This window comes from Gadus macrocephalus, chromosome 14, assembly GCF_031168955.1.
Source record: "Gadus macrocephalus chromosome 14, ASM3116895v1".
Lineage (NCBI taxonomy): Eukaryota > Metazoa > Chordata > Actinopteri > Gadiformes > Gadidae > Gadus > Gadus macrocephalus.
Genome location: NC_082395.1, coordinates 8,637,154 through 8,661,579, shown reverse-complemented (window position 1 = coordinate 8,661,579; position 24,426 = coordinate 8,637,154). Strand labels below are relative to the sequence as shown.

Below are 24,426 nucleotides of genomic sequence, written 5' to 3'. Positions count from 1 at the left end.
TCAGAAATTATTGGATTTTCTATTGAACGTATGAATCTAGAAGACGTCCGAAGTTCAATGGGCACATCCCGATAGGGGGCGGTAGTGCGCTTATATGGTACAACTGAAAACCTCAGAGTAGAGAAGAAGCACAAAGTCGTTGAATTCTGGGATTGCAATGGCAGCCGTCGTGGATGTAAACATATACGTGCTCTGTGCTACCCATTTTCTGATGTAATATACTGATTTAATCTCATGCTCACATTTTATTGGATTTATTTTGTAATATATTGGTGACCAGTTGTCGGAATTGGGATCCGGTCGTTTATGCAACTGCGTGGACCGCTAACAGGCGCTAATCACAACAGCCGCCTGCTCATCGGTCCTGCTATCCGGAGTTAGCTAGCCGATAGAGGTATGAAAATGTTCATCGTATCACATGTTATTAGGCTTTAAATACCTCATATTATGTTTCGTCAACGTAGAAAATACCAAATATACGGCCAGTTCTGTAGAGCTAGTATGGTTATATTTAACAGTGCAACTCATTTTCGCCTTCCACGCAGGCTCCCAAAACAAGATTCAGATGCACCAAAATAGATGAGGCTAAAATAGTATGAATCCATTATTAACACACGGCATTATTTATTTTTCCTCAGATAATGGATGATGATGTGTCGATGCACAGGCTTGAAGGCAGTGATGTAACGGCTCAAGTTGGCGGACTGATCATAAAGAAGAAGAGTGCGGCTGCCGAGCCTCATGTTTTCCGGGCCCCCACTCCACGCACCTCTCTCCTGGGCCTGGATCTTCTAGCAGCTCAGAAGAGAAAAGAGCGCGAGGGCAAGGAGTCATTCGATTCAGCTGGTGATGACAGGACGAATAAAAAATCCAAGGTTACCTCCTACACAGACTGGGAAGAAGGGAAAAGTGATTCCGGATCTGACGATGAAGAAGATAACAAGGACACTAGTATAAAGAAAGAGGGGTAGGAGGCTACACTCAAATCCCAATACCGTTTAACGCACCTTTTCCACATTATTTAGTTGTAATAGTAAATTATCAATATTGCCATGGCTTAATATCCTAGATATGATGGTACTGCTCAAACATATACTTCGTACATCTGCGGTTACAGGTGTAATAATGAACAGTTATGAATGGTACTTTATGGCCAATGCCATATTTAGATTGATGATACCAGTGAGGTAGAAGAACGTGCATTTTGCCCTACATTCTGGGTTAGAAGCAGCCCAATTAGAATGTAACATACTTTTTACTGCTCGTGTTAAAGTCCACAACAAGTCCATGTTTGGCTAAACATTTCGTCTGATCTTTACTGTTTAAATAAAAAAAAAAATCACTTTTCATGCAAAGGACCTATAGATTATAAACAAATTGTTAATGTCTTATTCCATCAGCATTCGCAAGTATCGCGTGACCGGCTCTGAAACACCATCCAACCCTGGTGGTGTGAGCGAAGAGTTCCGCCAGAAACACCTGCAGAGGGAGAAAGAGAGACGTGAACATGGAGTCCATGCTTCCTCCAAAGAGGACAAAAACAGTGATCAAGAACCTGAACGAGAGAGGGGCAAAGACAAACACCTGGACAGACGGAATGAACGAGGTGATAGACCCCCTCGTTGCATCAACTATTTGTACATTTGTGTTTTTTATTTTTTTCATGTTTTAATGTTGATCAGTAGTAGAAAGATAGTCGTTGGATGGTAAATGTCTCTAATTTACTACTTTGAGTACTTTTTATTAATTAAAAGGTCAATTGTGAATGGTATTTCCCTATTTCAGACGAGCGGGAACGTAGCCACAACCATGGGAGCAGCAGTGGCCGCTCAGAACGTGGAGAGAGGAGCGAACGCTCCCAGAGAGAGGGCTGGTCTGACCGTCTCAGCCGAGGGAGTAAGAGGGATGAGCCACCCACACCCAAACAACGTCCAAGAGGTACTTTATTTTTGTCTGAGCTAATTTCTTTATCCGGATGGCATTGTAACGGTGGCATGGTGCAATGGAAAGACCTGTTGTCTTTGAGTTGTGTCTGTGCCTTCCTGCATACCAAGCTCCTGTCCAGATGGTTTTCGACAGACCTAATGCAGTAGCATGTGTCCGCTAAACCTCATCTCTGGGATAAGAGTAGCCTGTATACATAACGTCCTAAAATGTCCACTTTCTAGAACATTCAGCGTGTGATAAAACCAATAGCTTCTGCAATAACGTCATGCTTTACCCTTTTACACGTTCAGATTCCTTCACACCATCCCGGTCCAACTGGGAGGAAGACGACAGCGGTTACTCCAGCTCAAAGCACTCTTCCCAGTGGGAATCTCCGTCTCCCGCTCCCTCCAACCGAGAAGGTTCCGACCGCTCAGAGCGCAGCCAGCGCTCTGTCAGGGACAGCGAGCGCAGGGACAGGTAGCCCACCACCCAACGGTTTCCTCCACATATGCGATAGCTTATCTACTGTTACCGTCTTTATCTCTGTTCACCAATTTTGTCTTTTTTTTCAGTGTTTTGCATTTCGATAAGATACGAGTAAACTTTATGAATCCCAGATGAAAATGTGGCTGTCGCAGTGGAGATTACAGGACAGTAATGGAATTCTAGATTAAAAAAAATACAACTGCAAAGGCTACACCAAATTTTAAGTCTTTAAACACAATACGAGTATTACAGTTTATGTATGTGAAAAAAAAAAAAATTAAACGATATATACAGGCGGGGTAGACTGATTGAAACGCTACATTATCAAAACAAGAAAATAATGGTCATGTCATAACAGGGTGTCGGCGCATCCTTAAAAAGTCTTAAATTCATGTTTCTAAATTGAAGGCCTTGAAAGTCTTAAATTCGTTACAAATTTCATATGCTGGTCTTAAATACTGTAACTCAAGGTCTTAAATTTGTCGGGGCATTCTTTTTTCTTGTGGGACTTTTCAGGAAGGACATGTAGAGAGGCTTCTTTCTTGCTAACTGCATATATAAACGATTATCTGCGTGCTTGCTAGCTAGTCTGCGACAATGGGTAGGTGACGCATGCTATGCTTGGGTTATAATACAGCGGGATCCCCCCCACCATCGTGTGTTAGGCCTTAAATTTCATTCAAGGTGGCATTAAAAAGGTCTTAAAAAGTCTTAAATTTGACTTGCTGAAACCTGCAGATACCCTGAATCCTGCTTTCTCCATAGATCGGTCAGAGGTCGTTACCCCGATGACACACCACTGCCAACCCCCTCCTACAAGTATAACGAGTGGGCCAACGATAGGAAGCATTTAGGCTCTACACCTCGTCTGTCTCAAGGAAAAGGTATAATTCAACAAACCCAATGTTATTTATGTTCACCTGTAGGTTTGAATCTGTCTGACAGCCTCTCTATCTTTGTTTCAGGGAAAAAGGGAGAGGGACAGGAAGGAATCATGTTTGACAATGAATCTGAAAAGGAACAGTGGGAGGAAGACCAGAAGGTAAGGGGGTCAATAATCAATTTCCCCCTCTGGGTCCATTTAAGCTATGATGTATATAATTATCTCACTATTGAAAACATGTATTGGCAGCAAGCCGACCGAGACTGGTACATGATGGACGAAGGCTACGACGAGTTCCACAACCCTCTGACGGCTACCTCTGAAGATTATGTGAAGAAGAGGGAGCAGATCCTCCAGAAGCAGACGCAGAAGCGAATATCTGCCCAGCGACGGCAGATCAATGAGGTAACTGCCAATGGGTACAGGGCTGTCACCGATCACCTATGACGTCAGAGTATAATTGAAAGCTGTGATTGCAGGGATACTTAGTCTACTCCCAAAAACAAATTATAACGGCAAGGAAGTGGTGTTCATTAGACCCCAGAGTGAAGCTTACTAGATCAATTGGTTTGTTTACGATGAATCCGAATCATTCAGAGGGGCTGTAGGTAAGATGCGAGGGTTGTAAACAAAGAGATTCCCTGAACCAATCATGGGGAAGATGCTCTAATGGGTCAGAAATTAGCTGGGAGTGGTCAAAAAAAATACTAAAATAATAGATCCTCAATCTTACCTACTGCGCCTTTTTAATAGCTTTGTTGGCAAATAAAATCCCTACAGTGCTTACTAAGTTATTAAGAACATTGTAGCCCTACCAATATGCCTATAAAAGAAGCCAAAACTGCTAGAAAACAAAAACTGTTTCGTTTTATAGATTGCTCTGGTTAGTAGTTTGAATGTTGGTTCGTCATCAATGTACAGAGAAGTGTGCTGCAGTTGGGGCATTCGTCTGAGTGCCTGTGTGTCATATTATGCCTTGGGGCAGCACAAGGTTTGCACTGTAGTATCACACCCAGAAGATCATTGGTTCAAACCCAACTGGGACGCGCGTTTGCTCATGTGCGGTTCCTCGGAGTGCAGCGGTTTCTATATTGGGGTGATATTCCTGCAAGGGGTAGACCTGGACTATGTCCCCACTATGCTCCCTGTGATGGGTAAATGCAGAGATCCCAATTCATTGTACTTAGATATTTGAAAGTAGAATCTAATCTCAGTTTGTCTGCCCTGTCAGGATAACGAGCGCTGGGAGACGAATCGAATGCTGACCAGCGGGGTGGTGCAGAGGCTGGAGGTGGATGACGACTTTGAGGAAGACAACGCCGCCAAAGTTCACTTGCTTGTCCACAACCTGGTCCCCCCCTTCTTGGATGGGAGAATAGTGTTCACCAAGCAGGTACACTTGTGTTTATAATCCAACACGTTTATTAATACTTTTGAATGCCTTTATTAATCTGAGTGGAAAACATATGAAGAAAAAGTAAACTAGCAGAATCCAAAATATGTGTCTACATAGGCTTTTTTTTTTGGTTGAATTCATGTACAATGTACAGTCGGTACGTTTTTATATGCGTATTTGGCATTCAATGTGCAACATCCATAAATTAAATAATCAGGATTGGGGAAAAAGGTGCATTTATTGTACTGGAGGAACTATAGTCTATCTACATAGAGGAATCTTGATCGAAACTATATGAACATAACCGAATGCCCTTATGAAATGTAGTATATATTAAATGGAAAAATGTTAATGATGGAGTAAAACACTGCAATGTAATGGAAATGTGCGGTTTTCGAAGATTGTAATGTAGATCATTGACACTGAAGGCTCGTGGTTGGCTTAGCTCAGGAGGTAGAGCAGTTGTCTTGTAACCGAAAGGTTGCTAGTTCGATCCCCAGCTCCTCCTAGCTGAGTGTTGATGTGTCCCTGAGCAAGACACTTAACCCCAACTGCTCCTGACGAGCTGGCTGTCGCCTTGCATGGTTGACTCTGCCGTCAGTGTGTCAATTTGTGTATTAACCGATGTAAGTCGCTTTGGATAAATGCGTCATTGTGCGTAATTGTAATTGTAATCCTTGTGTGTTTCAGCCGGAACCAGTTATCCCTGTAAAAGACCCTACATCTGACATGGCCATCATCTCTCGTAAGGGCAGCCAGCTCGTCCGTAAACATCGTGAGCAGAAGGAACGCAAGAAGGCAAGAAAGATCCTATGAGAGCGTCTGTAACCAGGCATATTTGTTTATTTTATTAACATAATTGGAAATAAGCTTTAAAAAGGATGCAGATGTCAACTTGAACAAATTAGTCGTCTTAAAGTGTGGAGACAATACAGTTAAATTTTTCAGTATTCCCACCGCAACGCATCATTTCTTGTGAACATTTGAAGCTGAAATGCACTGCATTGGTTTTGATGTGATGGTTTTGGGTCTTTATATATTTTTCCAACATTTCACACTCCTAAGGAGGCAAAAGGTCTAAAAGTGTGTTTTGGTCTCCAGGCGCAGCATAAGCACTGGGAGCTGGCTGGAACCAAGCTGGGAGACATCATGGGCGTCAAGAAGACTGAGGAGAGTGATGGGACTCCAGCAGACAAGCCAGTAGGCGAGGACGGCAAGGTAGACTACAGGTGAGCCATAACTTGTTCTCTCGTACATACTTCTTACATTCTTTATGTCCTAAAAAGTTCTTCAACTGCAGCTGTTTGGATGAATGTCTACACGTGTCATGTCGTTCAATGCTGTTGGTGTTTCGTCCATGTTGTGTCTTCGCAGAGCTGAGCAGAAATTTGCAGATCACATGAAAGACAAAAGCGAGGCGAGCAGTCATTTTGCCAAGAATAAAACCCTGTTGGAGCAAAGGCAGTACCTGCCCATCTTTGCTTGCAGACAACAACTTCTAAATATCATCAGGTAATGATAAACACCGGCTGCATGTTGGTGGATCGATAAATGGCTGTGAGTTATTTTTGATGATATCCACATGACAAAAGTTAAGTAGTAAAATTTTATTTTTTCTTATAATTCATGATTTGTCTCCTGCTACGTACAGAGATATAATAAAAACTCAGAACGGCACAACGACATATTGATAGATAATTTGGATACCTAGTGTGGTTGCAGGCATGTCGATATTTAACTATATGTGGCTGTTCCACTAGATGCATGCCCATGGCCGCATAGTTGGTACTGGCAAGAACCTTAGCCGCAACTCTGCAGCGATTTTGTAGTCATTTTTTGTTATTGGAATGAACCTGTTTTAATTTCTTTTTTGAAAGAAAAAGATAAATAACATGAAACACAATGAATTGGATAATACTGACTGGAATACAAAAGATTGTTGATTGACACACACATCGTTTGTGCAGGGGTTTGGTGCAACTCACTCACTCACTTTCGCTTTTACTCTCTGCAGGGACAACAGCATTGTGATCGTGGTTGGGGAGACGGGGAGTGGCAAGACCACGCAACTGACCCAGTATCTGCACGAGGACGGCTACACCAGCTACGGTATGGTGGGCTGCACCCAGCCTCGCAGGGTGGCCGCCATGAGCGTGGCCAAGAGAGTCAGCGAGGAGACATCCAGCAACCTAGGAGCGGAGGTGAGGCCTTGCACTAGTATAAGACATCACATAGGGTTCCCTGTTTTCCAATGGGCCTGGAATGGAAGAAGCCATGTTATTCCAACGCAACATGTTTTGACTGTTTCAGTGATGACTCAGATGATATGGGCAAACTTCTTGATTGTCAGACACACACTCATTGACTTTTAGAAATATGTCTTTTTACCTGCAATCGTTTTATATGTATTTTTTTTTAACCTGCTAAATGGTCAAATCTATCTGCCATTGGCAGATGTTCATTTGATCAAACTCAAAACCCAAGAAAAGCATACAATCAGCAAGATATACGATACGCTCAATTGAAAGATTGCACACAATATCAAAAGTGCACTTTAAGTATGGATGAATTTGTGAGGATTAGTGTGTCAGTTTTTAGTTGTTGACTGATTTACGTGCTATATTATTAAAATATATAAAAGGAATTCAGGGATGTCCTGATACAACATGGTCTGTGTGTATGACGAGTCTGTGTAAGATATAAGCTATGCGACGAAGTGAGACAGATTTATTTAAAAGTCTCTTTGCTTCAGTTAAATTTCTGTTACCATTACCAATGGTTAATTACTTTCTTGTGTGGATTCTCCCGAAGAGCATTTAGCGCAAGTGCGCTGTCACCACCAACGTTATTAAGGGAAATGCATTACCGCTTAATTTCAGAATCAATTCACCTCATTACGGCGTTAGTGGACGAAAACAACTGAATTGAAGAAGTTTACACAAGGCCTTATCCCTAGACCATAGCGCTACTGGTATTGTTTATATATTTGTGGCAGGCACAGCCACACTAAATGCTCTTAGGCAGAATCCACACAAAGAAAGTAATTTGGAGAAGATACATTTATATTCAGTTATGATTGTCCTTTTAGGTAGATCATTTGTAGTTACACTCTGTGTTACACTGACACCAAGTGGACACATTTAAAATAGCATTGTCTGCTTATGGGAAGGGAAAATCATGTTATATAAAGCAGACAGCCCTGGGACATAATGTCTAATTTATGTATGAATAAAACATTTCATGTCATCTTATCAGAAATGAACCCGTGCTGGTTCTACTCAAACCTAAGCGAACTGACACACCATACTTTCCTCGTTCGGCCTTTCAACCAAACCAGCTCAATCGTCGTGGCTAACCCCGAAGGTGTTCCTCCCTTTGCCCTGCAGGTGGGCTACGCGATCCGCTTCGAGGACTGCACGTCCGAGAAGACGGTGATCAAGTACATGACGGACGGCATCCTGCTGAGGGAGTCTCTGAGGGAGTCGGACCTGGACCACTACAGCGCCGTCATCATGGACGAGGCCCACGAGCGCTCCCTCAACACCGACGTGCTGTTTGGCCTGCTCCGCGAGGTCAGACCCTGGGGCCGAGCACTTCTGGTGCTTTTTTTTTTTTATAGTTAGTTTAGTAGTTAGTTAGTGTTGCATTGAAAATATATGCATACTTGGAATATGCAGAAATCCGCCCCACATTCTTTTGGTTTCCTTGAGCATTTTGTACCATGTTAACTTTGAATACAGCAGGATGCACATGTTGGGTTCCTACTCCTGCCTGTGCACTTGACCAAGGCACCAGCAGTAGACCTGGAGTGAGTCCCCGGGCACCCACTGCTCCCAGTGCTGCAGCTAGTGATGGTCTACTGCTCCCAGTGCTGCAGCTAGTGATGGGCTAATGCTGCTAGTGCTGCAGCTAGTGATGGGCTAATGCTGCTAGTGCTGCAGCTAGTGATGGGCTAATGCTACTAGTGCTGCAGCTAGTGATGGGCTAATGCTACTAGTGCTGCAGCTAGTGATGGGCTAATGCTACTAGTGCTGCAGCTAGTGATGGGCTAATGCTACTAGTGCTGCAGCTAGTGATGGGCTAATGCTACTAGTGCTGCAGCTAGTGATGGTCTGATGCTACTAGTGCTGCAGCTAGTGATGGGCTAATGCTACTAGTGCTGCAGCTAGTGATGGGCTAATGCTACTAGTGCTGCAGCTAGTGATGGTTTGATGCTACTAGTGCTGCAGCTAGTGATGGTCTGATGCTCCCAGTGCTGCAGCTAGTGATGGGCTAGTGCTGCAGCTAGTGATGGGCTAATGCTACTAGTGCTGCAGCTAGTGATGGTCTAATGCTCCCAGTGCTGCAGATAGTGATGGGCTAATGCTGCTAGTGCTGCAGCTAGTGATGGGCTAATGCTACTAGTGCTGCAGCTAGTGATGGGCTAGTGCTGCAGCTAGTGATGGGCTAATGCTACTAGTGCTGCAGCTAGTGATGGGCTAATGCTACTAGTGCTGCAGCTAGTGATGGGCTAGTGCTGCAGCTAGTGATGGGCTAGTGCTGCAGCTAGTGATGGGCTAATGCTACTAGTGCTGCAGCTAGTGATGGTCTAATGCTACTAGTGCTGCAGCTAGTGATGGGCTAATGCTACTAGTGCTGCAGCTAGTGATGGGCTAGTGCTACTAGTGCTGCAGCTAGTGATGGTCTAATGCTCCCAGTGCTGCAGCTAGTGATGGGCTAATGCTGCTAGTGCTGCAGCTAGTGATGGGCTAATGCTACTAGTGCTGCAGCTAGTGATGGGCTAGTGCTGCAGCTAGTGATGGGCTAATGCTACTAGTGCTGCAGCTAGTGATGGGCTAATGCTACTAGTGCTGCAGCTAGTGATGGGCTAATGCTGCTAGTGCTGCAGCTAGTGATGGGCTAATGCTCCCAGTGCTGCAGCTAGTGATGGGCTAATGCTACTAGTGCTGCAGCTAGTGATGGGCTAATGCTGCTAGTGCTGCAGCTAGTGATGGGCTAATGCTCCCAGTGCTGCAGCTAGTGATGGGCTAATGCTACTAGTGCTGCAGCTAGTGATGGGCTAATGCTGCTAGTGCTGCAGCTAGTGATGGGCCTCAAGGTACGGCCACACTGAACTAACCTGCCTAACCTGATGCTTGATCATTGTGTGTCACAAAAGTGGTTCAACGAGCCCGCCCAAAACATATTCTCCCCCGCTACTTTTCTTTTGCTCCACAAACATGGCTGAGACCATCGCTGCGCTGTATTTGTTGTGGGAGTTCGAGGAGAGTTGGAAACCCAAACGCCGCCGTGTTTGGGTGTATGACAGAGCTTAGATCGGACCCAGAAAATCGGCCCGGCCCTACTCATTTCAACCCAAATTTTTTTTTAATACATGTGTAACTTTGTACACATTTGTTACCAAGGCCTACTCTGCTAAATATATATGTAAGGGATAATGAATAGAACGTCGGTCATTATCGAAAATAATCCCACTTATTACACGGCTACTTGCCAAAACGAAATAATAACTTCACATGGTGTTTTTTTTTTTTTACAATTTATTCGTTACCAGCAGTTGTAGTGTTGATGAGCAGAGAAATAGTCCACCAAAGACGTTGACGTCGCTTAGCAACCGAAGACGCTGGGGTTGACAAGTTGTCGGGCTACTACCCATGAAAGTGAACGGAGCGTTCCACGGCATTGAGAAGACCCGTGTAATAAAGGCCTATAATATTTCTGTTTATGGCATAGATTTCTTCTCAGATTAGGCCAATAAAGCAATGATTTAAAACTAACGCTCGATCAAAGGCCCGGTCCGACCCGGCCCGAGGATAGTGGTGGGAAATATCGGCCTGGGCAGAGAATCTAAACTCGGTAGGCGCTCACAGCTGGGTGAGTTTCACCACCTCCTCATCGTTTCAGCACACACTGAATCGATGACTTGGTCGTCCATGTTCTTTCTGCTTCTGTGCGTCCTCTGTCTCTCTGCCAGTGGCATCGGGTCAAGCTCAACGCTGATTGGCTATCGTGGCTAAGCGTCACGCGTAGGAGTGTAAAAAGTTCAATTTTTTTAACTCCGCGCGTAGGTGCGTTGGGCGTGTTATTTAGGTGCGTCTAACGTGCCTAACGCACTGCTTTAGCGCGTGTAACGCATCTATAGTATGCGCCCAAACCAATGGTTCCCTATGCAAAAATGCTGATCTTCTACGCCTCTAAGGTGCGTAACGCGTTCAGTGTGGCCGTACCTTAATGCTCCTAGTGCTACAGCTAGTGATGGTCAAATGCTCCTAGTGATGGTTCAAATGCTGCTAAAGCTGCAGCTAGTGATGGTTTAATGCTACTAATGTTGGGTCAAATGCTAAATAAAACATATGTCTTTCCTCTGAGAGCTATTTCATAGCTCTTGTTCATACTTCAGGGGCTTTCCTCTCTGTTCTATCCTTTCTAAAGGTGGTTGCGAGGCGGTCAGACTTGAAGCTCATCGTCACCTCTGCAACCATGGACTCCGATAAATTTGCAGCATTCTTCGGCAACGTTCCCATTTTCCACATTCCGGGTAGAACCTTTCCAGTGGACGTCCTGTTCAGCAAGGTACGCTGTGTCTGTTGACCTCAGCACATCGATCGGAGCCGTCATGGATGTTCCGTTATATATTCCTAAACGCATAAATAATGTAATGCCAGTCGAAATCCTATTTTAGTGTTACATTTTTATTTTGTGTAATTTCTTTCCTCAAAAATAAAGTCTAATTTCTGTAAGCATAACTAAATGCAGAGCAAGATGTACCACAAATATCTATTTCTCCTTTATATGTTCTAAAAGAGACCTCCATGTGCATAGATCTGTGCTGATAGTTTGGCCCGTCTAGCTGTTCAGAGTTCCTGTTGAATCTTGGTTTCCAAGTCATTGTCATGTGATTTCTCTTTTTAATCATATTTTGTGTATTGTTTTTTGTGCAGACTCCTCAAGAGGACTATGTTGAGGCAGCGGTGAAACAAGCCCTGCAGGTCCACCTAAGTGGGATGGTGGGAGACATCCTCATCTTCATGCCTGGTCAGGAGGACATTGAGGTGAGCGCTCTCACTGCTTCCACTCTGCTGCTACTAATCTTAAGGGAGGGCTGAACCACAACACCATTTGTACATGGATTGCATTGGTTTGGGATTGCTCTCTACAGTTGCAACATATTACACACAGAACCTCGGATTGGCTGATATGGTGACCAGCCAGTCATCTGCTGATTAATCTCTGATTCAGCAGTCCTGTCGGTTAAAGCAGAACTTCTGGCTATACGGCCAGGTTCTTTGGCTCTGTGCTCTTCTGTACACTTTGTTTCCTGATTAGTCAGAGATATTCTACCGAGGACAACCTGGCTGAGGCTTTAGGAAGGGGATTTAAATAAGTGCATTTCTACAGTGGCCAGTCTACAAGGTGTTGATTTTGATCCCAACACATATTTTTACAGTTTGCTTCTGCTGGGTGAGTTTGTGCTTGCCACTATCTGCTTCCCGCCTCCAACACCTTGATTAGTAAAAAGAAATATGAAACGAAAGAGATTCAAAGGCTATATCTAAATTCAGACTTCAAATATTTACCGTTACTCTGATTTGGTAAATATTTGCTGAGTACCTGCTGATTCAGTGTTTATGCGACACACCTATCCTCTGCTCATTGAAACTAGGGCTGGAGTCAACCAAAGAAAGTCTTGGCCAAATAAAATTCGACCAAAAAATATATATTCACGTTATCTCTTAATTAACCTGCTAGCATAAACATCACTTGAGTGCTGTTTATAGAAAGTCAGTGGGTTTCAGATCCGCTCTTGGTCTGAGTCCAACTCGGTTACGGCAGAGCTTCGATCATGTAGAGCGGGTCGCACACCAGACGAGCCACGGATTGCCACGTTGCGTAGTCGACAACACGCGTGGGAAGATTCAATTTGAGGTTTTGCTCTGTGTTTAATATAATGGGTCCCAATGGATTTCGTGCTAAGGTGCCAGTTCTGATAGGTTCACATTCAAGCCTATCGAGCGTTAAACACAAAAGTTGATGGAGCATCGCAGGCATGATAAAAAAGGCCTACCGTTTTCAGATGATATGCCTGCATACTTTTTGGCTTCCTTTTTTAATAAAGTGCCGCCACAACGACGACCTCTGACATATTTTCATTAGTTTGGAGAAAATAAATGTTCAGTAATTTACAACTTAAGTTGGGTGAGTTCAGAGTTGTGAAAACGGGGCTGTTTTGACCTTCTGTTTTTTAAGGCTTATAGGTTATTAAACCATATGATTATTAAAATGGAAAGTACAGAGCCGTAAACATTATTTTTATTAATAAATAACACATGCTTGCACATCACTCTGAAATTAAATTCATTAGTCTGCATTTCTCCCTCCCAATATAATATAATGGGTTAAGAAGCGCTTTTTTCCGTACAAAGGATCACCAACAATTGTCCGACCAATGAGAATTGGGTTGAGCAAGTGCATATCGACCTACCAGATAACCTACCAGAACTTGACCTCCCTAAACTGAATTGGAGGTTTGTTTACAAGGGAGCCGCCCCGGAACGATAAATACCTAAAAGCAATTTTTAAAGGCACGATCGCCGCATGCTGTGAAATTCAGATTAAGGTTCTGTTAAATGTATTCAACACCACCAAGCGTGTTGATCCTAGTCATTTAAGCAATAGCTCACGACAGGCTGTGGTATGTGCACATTATACCACTGTTAAGGGGCGTTGTTCGGCCCGACGCGCAGCGGAGGGCCGGCGACCCCCTTCAGGCTGCCTTCAAAATGCACGACGGTCGCTATGCAACACACTTAAGCGTCCCTCCAAGAGAAGGCTCGGCTAGAGCGGTTCGCCGGCAATTTATCCTATGGAGCAGTTCACTCACCGTGTGCCTAAGCTTTAGTTTGTCTCTCCATCGTCTTGCTCACTCCCGGAGTTACAACATTTACACCCTCTCCATCATTCAACATGCAAACAACATGATCGACAAAAAACAACAAAATAACCGTTTTTACTTCCAGGCGCGGAGTGATATGCAAACTTCCACAAAATGATTGGGCGTCATAGCAGTTATGTATATGCTCATCATACAACAGTTAGGAACCAATCAGATCGCTGGATTTAAGCCACCCGTTGTATAATAGATTATACGCGTGCTCTAAAGTAGAGCGGTGGTTGATCAGTGGTGGACTGCGTGTGTCCATGTTCATGCAGGTGACGTCGGACCAGATCCTGGAGCGTCTGGAGGCCCTGGACAGTGCTCCTGCCCTGGCCGTGCTGCCCATCTATTCCCAGCTGCCCTCAGACCTCCAAGCCAAGATCTTCCAGAAGGTGCCTTATTGCCACACCCTCGTGCTTTTGACCAATCAACTGTATTTTAATAACGTGCATAAAAAAACACAAGGTGTGTGTGTGTGTGTGTGTGTGTGTGTGTGTGTGTGTGTGTGTGTGTGTGTGTGTGTGTGTGTGTGTGTGTGTGTGTGTGTGTGTGTGTGTGTGTGTGTGTGTGTGTGTGTGTGTGTGTGTGTGTTGAGAGTAGTAGAAATTTTGAAAAACTCATCAGTTAAGTAACCCAATTATTGATAGTTTATGCTACAGTATGGAAACCATACCTTATGGACCATTATTTGTAAATCAGTGTCTAAGTGAATCAAGTTTCCAGTGTATGTTCAATTGTTTTAAACTACCGGTAAACATTATCGCATGCAGTGAATCTTCACTAACCTATCCCGACCCACACCAAGAGCATTATTTGTGTCCTTGCCTACAGGCTCCGGATGGGGTGAGAAAGTGCATCGTTGCCACCAACATTGCTGAGACCTCGCTGACCGTGGATGGCATCATGTTCGTGGTGGACGCAGGCTACTGTAAACTCAAGGTAATGCTCCATTTATTTTGTCTTCATACCGTTAATGGCTTCAACCTAGCATCCGCCTTTAAGTCTTAAATGACTATGACAGTGTGATTTATACCATGATAACCGTCTCTCCTGGCTTCACTTGAGCATACGTTGCCCATGTCCTCTGTCAGAAAGACTTTTTGTTTTGGCTATTCTGCTGAAGAGCGTATAGTGTTAGCACGCCACCGCCACAAACATTAATAACAGTAGCACTTCGGCGTTTAGATTCCATAAGTCAGAAGAGCTGTTCAGTGTTATCGGTTAGATTCAGTGCTGTGCTTTTCCTGTGTTGTTGAGTCTGACTCATTGTGTCACATTTCCCAGGTGTTCAACCCGCGCATTGGAATGGATGCCCTGCAGGTGTACCCCATTAGCCAGGCTAACGCTAACCAGCGATCGGGTCGTGCTGGCAGGACCGGGCCCGGGCAGTGCTATCGGTGGGTGTTGGTGGGTGGGTGGTACATCCCACGCACCACATGCACCTGAAACATGCTTGATTACTGTTTGGTCCTTTTCATGACATTTTCAAAGGGAGTAGCATCAAATTATGCACCGTGAATCAACGTTGAACAAAAATGTTTTTGTTGAAGGTTTCTGAGTAGGTGAAATTGCATAACATTATCACGTTGAAATTACAAGCTTTAGTGGGAGGATTTAATTCATAATGGTTTTTAATGCTAGTTGAGGGTAATGTTCAACCAAATGATTTATGTTGAAAGGATCTCTTATTTTATGAGGTTCTACATTTTGATTAACGACAGTCAGATCACCTGGATGGGCACGGATGTGGAACTGGATAGCAATTACAGTCTCGCACTTCTCTTCTAGGATTCCTGCAGAGTGTATTGAATAGTCCCAGTTCATAGCTCTTCGACATCCAATGCAGGAAATCTAATCATAAGTCATATGTGTATTATGTGTTAGGTTTGTGGCCAATAGTGTTGTGGTGTTTCCATCCTTTGACAGCACAGCCTTTTCTTCTGATGTTTTGAACCTCTGATGCGTGACAGTCATGCTTTCAAGACAGTCCGCGAGGAGGCCCCCAGAGTCCTAATCTCCCCAGGATTTCATGCAGTTTAACTTTGTTTACCACGGGAAGAATTTGCCCAAAAAGCCCCTGCTGTCAAGAGGATATGCATGGCTCTCTTCCTCCTTTGCTGTAACTCTTGTAAAGACAGATATTGACGTATGCAAACGCACCTTTTGCCTTGCAAATGATCTAGCGTGGCCATGCACTTGCATATCCAGCCATGCATATACAATCTGTTTTAATCTTCCCCCCAATTCACTTGCCCTCCAGCTATAAATTCTGTGCCATGCTGTTTGGTTTAGCTAAATGTGAAATATTCTCTGCTTGAAGAATTGATTTCTAAAGCTGTGGCCCACACAAACTCTCCGGTTTCATATAATATACATCATATTTAATAAGCCCACAATTTAAATTACTACAACAAAGCCTGTTTGAGATATTAAAGTAAACTGTGGAGGATTCTCAAGAGGGTTTGAGGCTTGCTAATAGAAGCACTGTGTTTTCTAGTGCTGTTTAGAGTGTGCACACAAAGTTTCCCTTCCAAATCCAGGCAAGGTGTGTATTAGTCCCACGAAGTTGATCTATAATTTCATGATGGCAAATGAAACCCCAGCTAATCCACTTTCCACAAAAACTCCAGGCATCTCATCATGTATTATAGTTCAATCAGAATTGCGGGCAACACTCACAAGTGTGTTTCCATCCAACAAATCCCCCACCTGTCCAGAATGTATCCAGTAATGAACGTCTGTCTCGCTCTTCCTGCACAGGCTGTACACGCAGAGCGCCTATAAGAACGAGATGCTGACCACCACCATACCGGAGATCCAGAGGACCAACCTGGCCAACGTGGTGCTGCTGCTCAAGTCCCTGGGCGTGCAGGACCTGCTGCTCTTCCACTTCATGGACCCACCCCCAGAGGACAACATGCTGAACTCCATGTACCAGCTGTGGATCCTGGGCGCCCTGGACAACACAGGTGGGTGAATGTTAATGATGGTACCAATGCCTTCAAAGAATGTTTCCCTGTAGGAAATTCATGGCACAAATCATGCAAACAGGAGTTTAAGTCATGCTGGAGCCAGTGAAGTAATTGCCTGGTGAACACGGATCATAATTTAGATTTTGCTGCCGGGGGAACTCATCTGGCTCATCCTTGCCAGATTCCGGGGGATTTTGGTGGGCTACTATGATGGGGGGGGGGGGGTAGTTCTGATGATTCCCCGGCTGGTGTGTTAACAGCAGATTATCTCTGAAATGCCCACCTGAGCCCAACTGTCGGCTCTTCCTCTCTCTACTCCTCTTTCCTCCCTTAAGCCTATTAAGCCTACTTCTCACCATTTCAATTGACGTTTATTTTGTAGCCATGTCTCACCACCCCCTTTTCCTCGATTTAAGATATGCATAACTGCCAGCAGTTTACTCTCTTTCCATACAATCCTGCTAATGCTTACAGCAGATTCTATACAATGGCAGCAGGCATCTATTGAGCAAGAAGTGGGTAACCTGGATTTTGGAAGAATCCAACCCAAGATATCCCACTCTATCCTTCAGCCCTCCCTCCAAAGCCACTCCCCCAAAACACGTGACTAGCTTGCTAGCTTTAAGGCTGCGACACACTAGCCCAACCGTGGGCCAGCTGTGTTGGAGGCTTTTGGAACCGCCTGGATGGTGTCTGGTCTGATTTATGCAAAGTCTGAGAGAGTTGGCCGGTGACGATTTGAGGCATCAGATACTGTTGATTGGTCGTGTGCTGCTAGCACACTGTCTCTGATTCGCTAGCACACTGATGCTGATTACGCTGAATCGCTGGTTGTGTGCTGCTAGCACAGAATCAGCACTGTGCGTGGGAGGGTCAAACTAGCACCACGAGACTAGCGCCTGCATCTCAAGCAAGCACAGAACGTACACGCAACTGTGTAGTTGGCAGTCTTTGCGGTGTGTTTCAATGCAACTTTTTCTGTCAGAGGAGAGGCAATGGAGTGGTAGGATAAAGGCAGTTGGCCGTTGGTTTGAGTCTGGGCGTTGTGTCGGCCCCTTTAGCGACAGGTCTGCCATCTGGGAGACTAGTCATGCGCAATGAATGCAGGCGAAATTTTGCACAGGTTGAGAGACGGGATGAAATTGTTGTACTGGCTTATTACAGGCCTGCCACAGATGTGTGGGGTTACTTTTTTTTACATGGGCATTTGATTTATTCATTGTTATATATACAAATATTGAAACATATGACAATGTTCTAACCCAGCTTTAATGAAAACAATGTAAATAAGTGTCACTGCATGGCAAGTGGCTTCAGATAAGAGCATCTTCTTAATGGCAAAATAATCGGACAAGATTATTTTTAATATGAAAAGCGTGTGTGCGAGAGCGCCTTTGTGGGGAGTTGTGTGTTTTGACGCTGCAACGCTGTTGTCCCCAGGTGGCCTGACTCCGACGGGTCGTCTGATGGTGGAGTTTCCCCTGGACCCGGCGCTGTCCAAGATGCTGATCGTGTCCTGCGACATGGGCTGCAGTGCAGACATCCTCATCATCGTCTCCATGCTGTCGGTGCCCGCCATTTTCTACAGACCCAAGGTACTGCTGAACAGCCCGCCTGCAACCGGTAGACGCTACGGTATTGGGGGTCTGATATTAGCTTGTCATATCACACGAGTCAAATTGAAAGCGTTTTAATACTGCATGAACTCGACGTGATGGCTTTGGCTGTACTTTAAGGTGGGGAAAAAATAAATAAGCCAAGGCCACAGACTTTGTTGGCTGGCAAACAGACAAACATTTAAACGACATGTAAATATGTAACTTTGTCTATTTACCTCGTAAACAGTGTCGATTGCTTGCTAGAGCAGTTGTTACCAACCCTTTTTTGGCAAAGCAACGCCATGATGCCAACTGTAAATTGAAAGCACACTCCTTTTTATAATTGTAGGGCATGATTATGAAAAATGTCCCACACATTATATCCAGGATTATATACTAGGTTCTTAGCATTTCTCTCAATTATTTCAAACACAGCAGCATTTCAAATAACTACAGGTTCATAACAATTTCAACAGGCAACTGCTATACGCATCAAATATTTACCTATTATGAGTAAGCCATGTCAGGATTATGCATTCAATCCCACAAAATGTCACGGCACAACTAGTCCCGCCTCAAAGCAAACTGTTTGTGCACCACTGCCCTTGAGAGTACCCCTTTATCTGAGCAGAGGGAGAGGATGTCACAAGCGGTACGTCAGGAAAGAAGTGACCTTTTTCCGGCATCCAGGAGGCTCCTTGGACGAGTGATCAATACAGAATTGATCGGAGCCTGACGGAGGGTCGTGGTACCTGAACTCTAACCCCCCCCCCCCCCCCCCCCCCACGTGTTCCCGCCCTCTCCCTGCAGGGTCGCGAGGAGGAGAGCGACCAGGTCAGGGAGAAGTTTGCGGTGCCCGAGAGCGATCACCTCACCTACCTCAACGTGTACACGCAGTGGAAGAACAACAACTACTCCAGCGTCTGGTGCAACGATCACTTCATCCACACCAAGGCAATGCGCAAGGTCAGCCTACCGCATACCGCGTCCTTTGCTGCTCACCTTGCGTTTTCCCCTAATCCTACTAACCGTGTTAAAGGGGGGGGCCGAAGCACCAATTAAGCCACCAAAAGCCTACGCCAGATTCAATGGAAATACCAATGAATGACCTATAGGTCAAACAACCGTGGAGCGCAAGGGAGTTTTGCTCTGATGCAAACCAGGTTGTTGTTTTTGTAAAGGTACTGGTATCGGTCACTGGCGTGCTAGATTTGTGTAAAACTTTTTCGAGTGCCATACTCAAATCTTATCTTTCATATTTTTCATATTATTAATAATAATACAATTTATTTATATAGCACTTTTCAAAACACATTTACAAAGTGCTGAACAAATAAAAGCACAATTAGAACAAAGCATAAAATGCATACGTGATATACAGACAATAATGAGCCATATCAAAACAAAAGGATGACAGACAGGAATAAAAACAAAGGCAGGCTAAAATGAAATCTGGAAAAGCTCTCAGATAAAAGGGGATTTTGAGGAGAGATTTAAAGATGGCCAGTGACTCAGTCAACCTAATTTCCTCAGGCAAGTCGTTCCAGAGCTTCGGTGCCCGTATGGAGAAAGCTCTGTCCCCTTTAGTCTGGAGCCTGGACACTGGAAGGAACAGCAGTCTACTGCTTGAGGACCTCAGACTAGAGACGGCACATAGGGGACTAAAAGCTCTGAGATATAAGCTGGGGCCAAGTCATGTAAAGCCTTAAAAGTAATCAACAAAATCTTAAAATCAATCCTAAAACAAACGGGAAGCCAATGTAGAGACGCTAGAACAGGTGTGATATGGTCATATATATTAACTCCTTTTGTTTATCTGCATAATTCCTTCCTGCTCCCTTCAAAGTATTTAGGCTATAAGTGCCTTGAGTCTGCATACATCATACGCCATCACAACATCCATCTTGTTTGGCTGAAGTATAACAAGGCAGATATTGGATAAAACCATGACTGCAAAATATATATGCAATTTACTGTTTGATGGGGGCTTTTAAAGCCTGCCTCTCACTTTTCAAACTCCACTTATTAGAAGGCTTCTAACTATGCGACGCAGATTCCAAATCGCCACCTCAGTGCTCTCTCACAATATTACAGTATTACAACAACTGGTCGCTTGGTTATTCTGAAATTTTGGTCAAGAAGAAGCACCAGATCACCTGATTTGAACCCAATCTATTGGATTTTGCGTCCCATCACTGTGGTACCAAACATCCCTGCGATCTAAGGCTTGGTGTTGTTCTCTAGGTATTAAAGAATACTAATCGTTCCTTGTTGCCTGTATTAGGTGCGTGAGGTACGCTCTCAGCTGAAGGACATCATGGTGCAGCAGAAGATGAACCTCATGTCCTGCGGCTCCGACTGGGACATCATCAGGAAGTGCATCTGCGCTGCCTACTTCCATCAGGCGGCCAAGCTGAAGGTACTGGATATGTCTGGATCATTGGCAGCAAGTCCGGGTTCTAAATCGTTGCCCGGGTTCTCCATTTAAAGCCCGGGCTCACAAATCCAAACAAACATCTCTCCAGAGTCTCTGGAGAGATGTATCCCGGTTTGTAAATTAGCCCTGAGAACCATGCTGGCTTGACTCTAACCTTAAAAACATGCATGAACAATGCACTTTCATGGTTGCCCTACACTAGCTTGAGCCAATTGGCTAGTCAATGTGTATTTAATCAACGGTTGGCTGTTTTGGTTAGGGTATCGGAGAGTATGTCAACGTGAGGACCGGCATGCCGTGCCACCTCCACCCCACCAGCTCTCTGTTTGGGATGGGCTACACACCAGACTACATCACCTACCACGAGCTGGTCATGACCACCAAGGTAACGCACAACCGCTTACCACCCCATCGAAACAACAGCAAACCTATTTCATGTGTTCAGGTTTCTGTGGCTGTCCTCTAAACATGATTTGCACGGTCCCCCCCCCCCCGTAGGAGTACATGCAGTGTGTGACCGCAGTGGACGGGGAGTGGCTGGCGGAGCTGGGGCCCATGTTCTACAGCATCAAACACGCCGGCAAGAGCCGTGGGGTAAGAAGCAGAAGAACGCCAAACGAGCTGCTCTTCACACGCTGTGGAAGTTGGTAGATCGATCCAAACAGGAAAACATCCAAATCGTAATATTTGCTCTCCTCCTCCTCCTCCCCTTTGCCTCTCTGTGGACTTGCAGGAGAACCGTCGGCGGGCCAAGGAGGAGATCACCATCATGGAGGAGGAGATGTCGATGGCTGAGGAGCAGCTCCGCTCGCGCCGGGAGGAGCAGGAGAAGAAGAGCACCAACACCGGCAGCGTTCGGTAACGTAGCTTTATTCGTACAACCAGAGGTTACAAAGGGCCTTAACAGGACTAACGTAGGGAAACGGAATGAAAGGCCGAATGCAATGGACGTCACGGTATCGGATAACCACATAATAGACCGGATGCACTAGGACGAACATCGCGCTATAAAAGCCATTTTGGAAAACGGCCTGCCGCTTTGTTTGCATTTAAGACTGTTCAATTTACCTGGCTGCATGTCCTTAACCCCTCCACACCGCCCTTCTCTCGCTCGCGCTTTAGCTCTTGCTCACTCGCTCTTCTGCTCACTCTCGCGCGCTCTCTCTCTCTCTCTCTCTCTCTGTCCCTCGCTCTTCTCCCGGCCTTCTCCTCTCTCTCTCTACTGCTCCTCTCTCACTCTGCATGATGAGCTTTTCTCACCTCTGATCCCTTCAGACGAGACAAAAAGAAATAATATTGACTCCTGGCTGACCTCCATTACTGCAGCAATTTAAACCGCGGCGCGGCCGGCGAAGGCGGCGTTCATTTTCAAATTACAACCCTGGTTAAAAAAAAGAAAAAAGAAAATCATAATTTCACACCCCATCCTTAAGCCTCACAGAAAGAGAAATAAGGTTGTAAAAAGCACAATTATTTTTTAATTAATCAGTCGATTTATCTCCCTCCGTGTTTGTGTGACCGATATGTCAGAGAATAGCCACATCATGGGGGGGGGGGGGGGATGGAGGGTTGGGTATGGGCGGGATAAGGAGGGGTTGTTGTTAATGTTATTGTTCATGCCGGTGCGCCCCCCAGTGTCCACATTTTTTAAGACTTAATAAAGCCCGAGTCCTTCTAGAGCTGCCCACCAGACACGCTGGCAAACCGAGAAATCCTGGGTCCCCCCTCTTTCATTCTATTCAACCATCCATCCATATTATAAAATAATTGGCTTTCTTGTCTTGAAAGAACAAACGTTCCCAGAAAGGAGTACCAAAGGAAGGTTTCTACGTGACGTCGGGGGAAGGAAGGGGTGGTGGCTGCGTTGGTGGGGTTGGGGGGAGGGGGGGCAGATGGATTGGCTGTAATTGCTACTTGTGGGTGCGAAAGATGCTGGGGTGTCGTGGCGTTGCTGTAATTAAAGATGATAGATTGTACTGTCACCGGCGTCGGGCTACGGATCCCACCAGCCACCAATCTGCAGCGAAGACCCCAACGAACAGGCCCTTTTTAATTTCCCCTCCAGCCGACTGCTAAACCCCCCCAACCCCCCCCCCACCTGAAGCCTCATTCTATCCGCCTCTGAAGGCCCCCTCGTATACATGCCACAAAATTGACCCAAATCGGCATCAGTGATGTGTGCGTTGTTGGTTTTAGCGACGCCGCTGTTCAGTTTCCTTCCGTCTCCTGGTCGCCTTGCAGTCATACCGAATCACAGCATCCCTCGCAACGTTAGCCAGCTTGCTTGGAACTGGTTCATATTCAATGAAACCAAGAGTAGGACACTGATTTCACAGAACCCTAAATGTTTATGGATCCCAGATACTAGCGTCATCATTTCTGTGGTATTGTTGACCAATCGCAGGCAGCGGTGCTTTGAGGGCCAGGGAGCAGACGATTTTCCTGTTTTTACTGAGCACCCTTCACACATTGCAGCAATAGAAGCTATAGAATAGAAACCCAATGCAGCGCTTGGGTCGCAAATCCACTATTTTCCATATACTATTAAATATATTGTGGCCTTTAAGCTAGAGCTTCTGCTGGCCTCATCTGTAAGGGGAGTTGTACGAGCTGCTTGGTTTCTCAATGGGAACGTATAATATCCAGTGAAGCAGGCAGTCCTCCATTGCCATCGCTGACAGGCCTATGCTGACATTGTATCGTTGCACACCACAGGTCGGTGAAAATCCTCACCCCAGGACGAAAAGAAGAGGCACCCATGACGCCCAGACGCACGCCGGCGCGCTTCGGTCTGTAAGGGGAAAAAAGCGACAGGCACACCTCGCTTCATTACGGACACCACTGCAGTTCCATTAGAGGCCACTAGAGGGAGAACTTGTATAAGGTTCCCCGGGTCTACCTGCCGTTGAGCTCCATCACAATGCATCAACCGTCAGCCATGTCAGTGACAGAATACAATGCAATTTTTTTTTTTAACAGCTCTGATTGCTTATAAAGGATTAAAAGAAGAATTATGTTTTTATCCACAATTCAATATCTTAGAGTACCTTGCAATGACCATTTTGCAAATGATCCAATTTCATTGTTGTAATTTGCGTCTTTGTGTCCCTGTGATTGCTGGTCTTGTGGCTATTTCTGCAGCTTTCCTCTCACACTCGAGATCAATCTCCCATACTGCATCATTGGGCCGACCCCACTCTACTGTGTTGTGTGTTGTGGGCTGAACAGCATGTGTGTGTGTGTGTGCGTGTCATTATGAAGTGCTCCTCAACCAACTGAAGCACTATTCAAACCGTACTCGGAGCATGAGTGTCTTCAGAATAGTTATTGTAAGACAACCCCCCAACCCCTATACAAACACAAAAGCTTACAAAATTGATCTTTCTCGGTCTCTCTATTAACCTTGCCTCAGCATTGTAACATCCACCTTGATCAATACATGTTGGATTAAACTTGTAATTTTTCAGTTTAATTACCTGTGTTGGTAATGTATGCTGCCTCATCAGTGTTCTCTTCACTATTCCTTTGTGAACAAATCTTATTTTTATTTATAATTTTTTAATGACAATTGGCAAGTTTGTGTTGGTACAGTATGGGTGCCTATTGTAGACCTTCAAAAAGTTAGTGTTTTTCATTATCGCCATCTATGCGCTGGACATGTTTTTTTTTGGGAGGGTGTAGGGGGGTTGACATGTTCTGTGCTTATGTGTCTTACAGTAGTGGTCAGTCAATTCAATATGATTTGTATTGCAACTTCTTTTTAAAGTAATAAACACTATTTTTGCTAGTG

The 24,426-nt window shown here is 44.9% G+C and overlaps 1 protein-coding gene across 1 annotated transcript; it reads left to right on the top strand.

Moving 5' to 3' along the window:
- Positions 1 to 120: 120 nt before the first annotated feature.
- dhx38 (DEAH (Asp-Glu-Ala-His) box polypeptide 38) lies at positions 121 to 24,426 on the top strand. Its single transcript, XM_060071874.1, has 27 exons — positions 121 to 394; positions 639 to 967; positions 1,401 to 1,606; positions 1,786 to 1,938; positions 2,238 to 2,406; positions 3,181 to 3,299; positions 3,381 to 3,457; positions 3,548 to 3,703; positions 4,530 to 4,691; positions 5,385 to 5,492; positions 5,796 to 5,923; positions 6,069 to 6,206; positions 6,709 to 6,895; positions 8,081 to 8,266; positions 11,127 to 11,267; positions 11,636 to 11,746; positions 13,905 to 14,021; positions 14,461 to 14,568; positions 14,914 to 15,026; positions 16,390 to 16,598; positions 18,042 to 18,196; positions 19,010 to 19,165; positions 20,484 to 20,618; positions 20,896 to 21,021; positions 21,135 to 21,230; positions 21,370 to 21,494; positions 23,352 to 24,426. Exons 2-27 carry the CDS (start codon positions 642 to 644, stop codon positions 23,431 to 23,433), a joined length of 3,789 nt encoding a protein of 1,262 aa, XP_059927857.1. The 5' UTR covers positions 121 to 394; positions 639 to 641; the 3' UTR covers positions 23,434 to 24,426.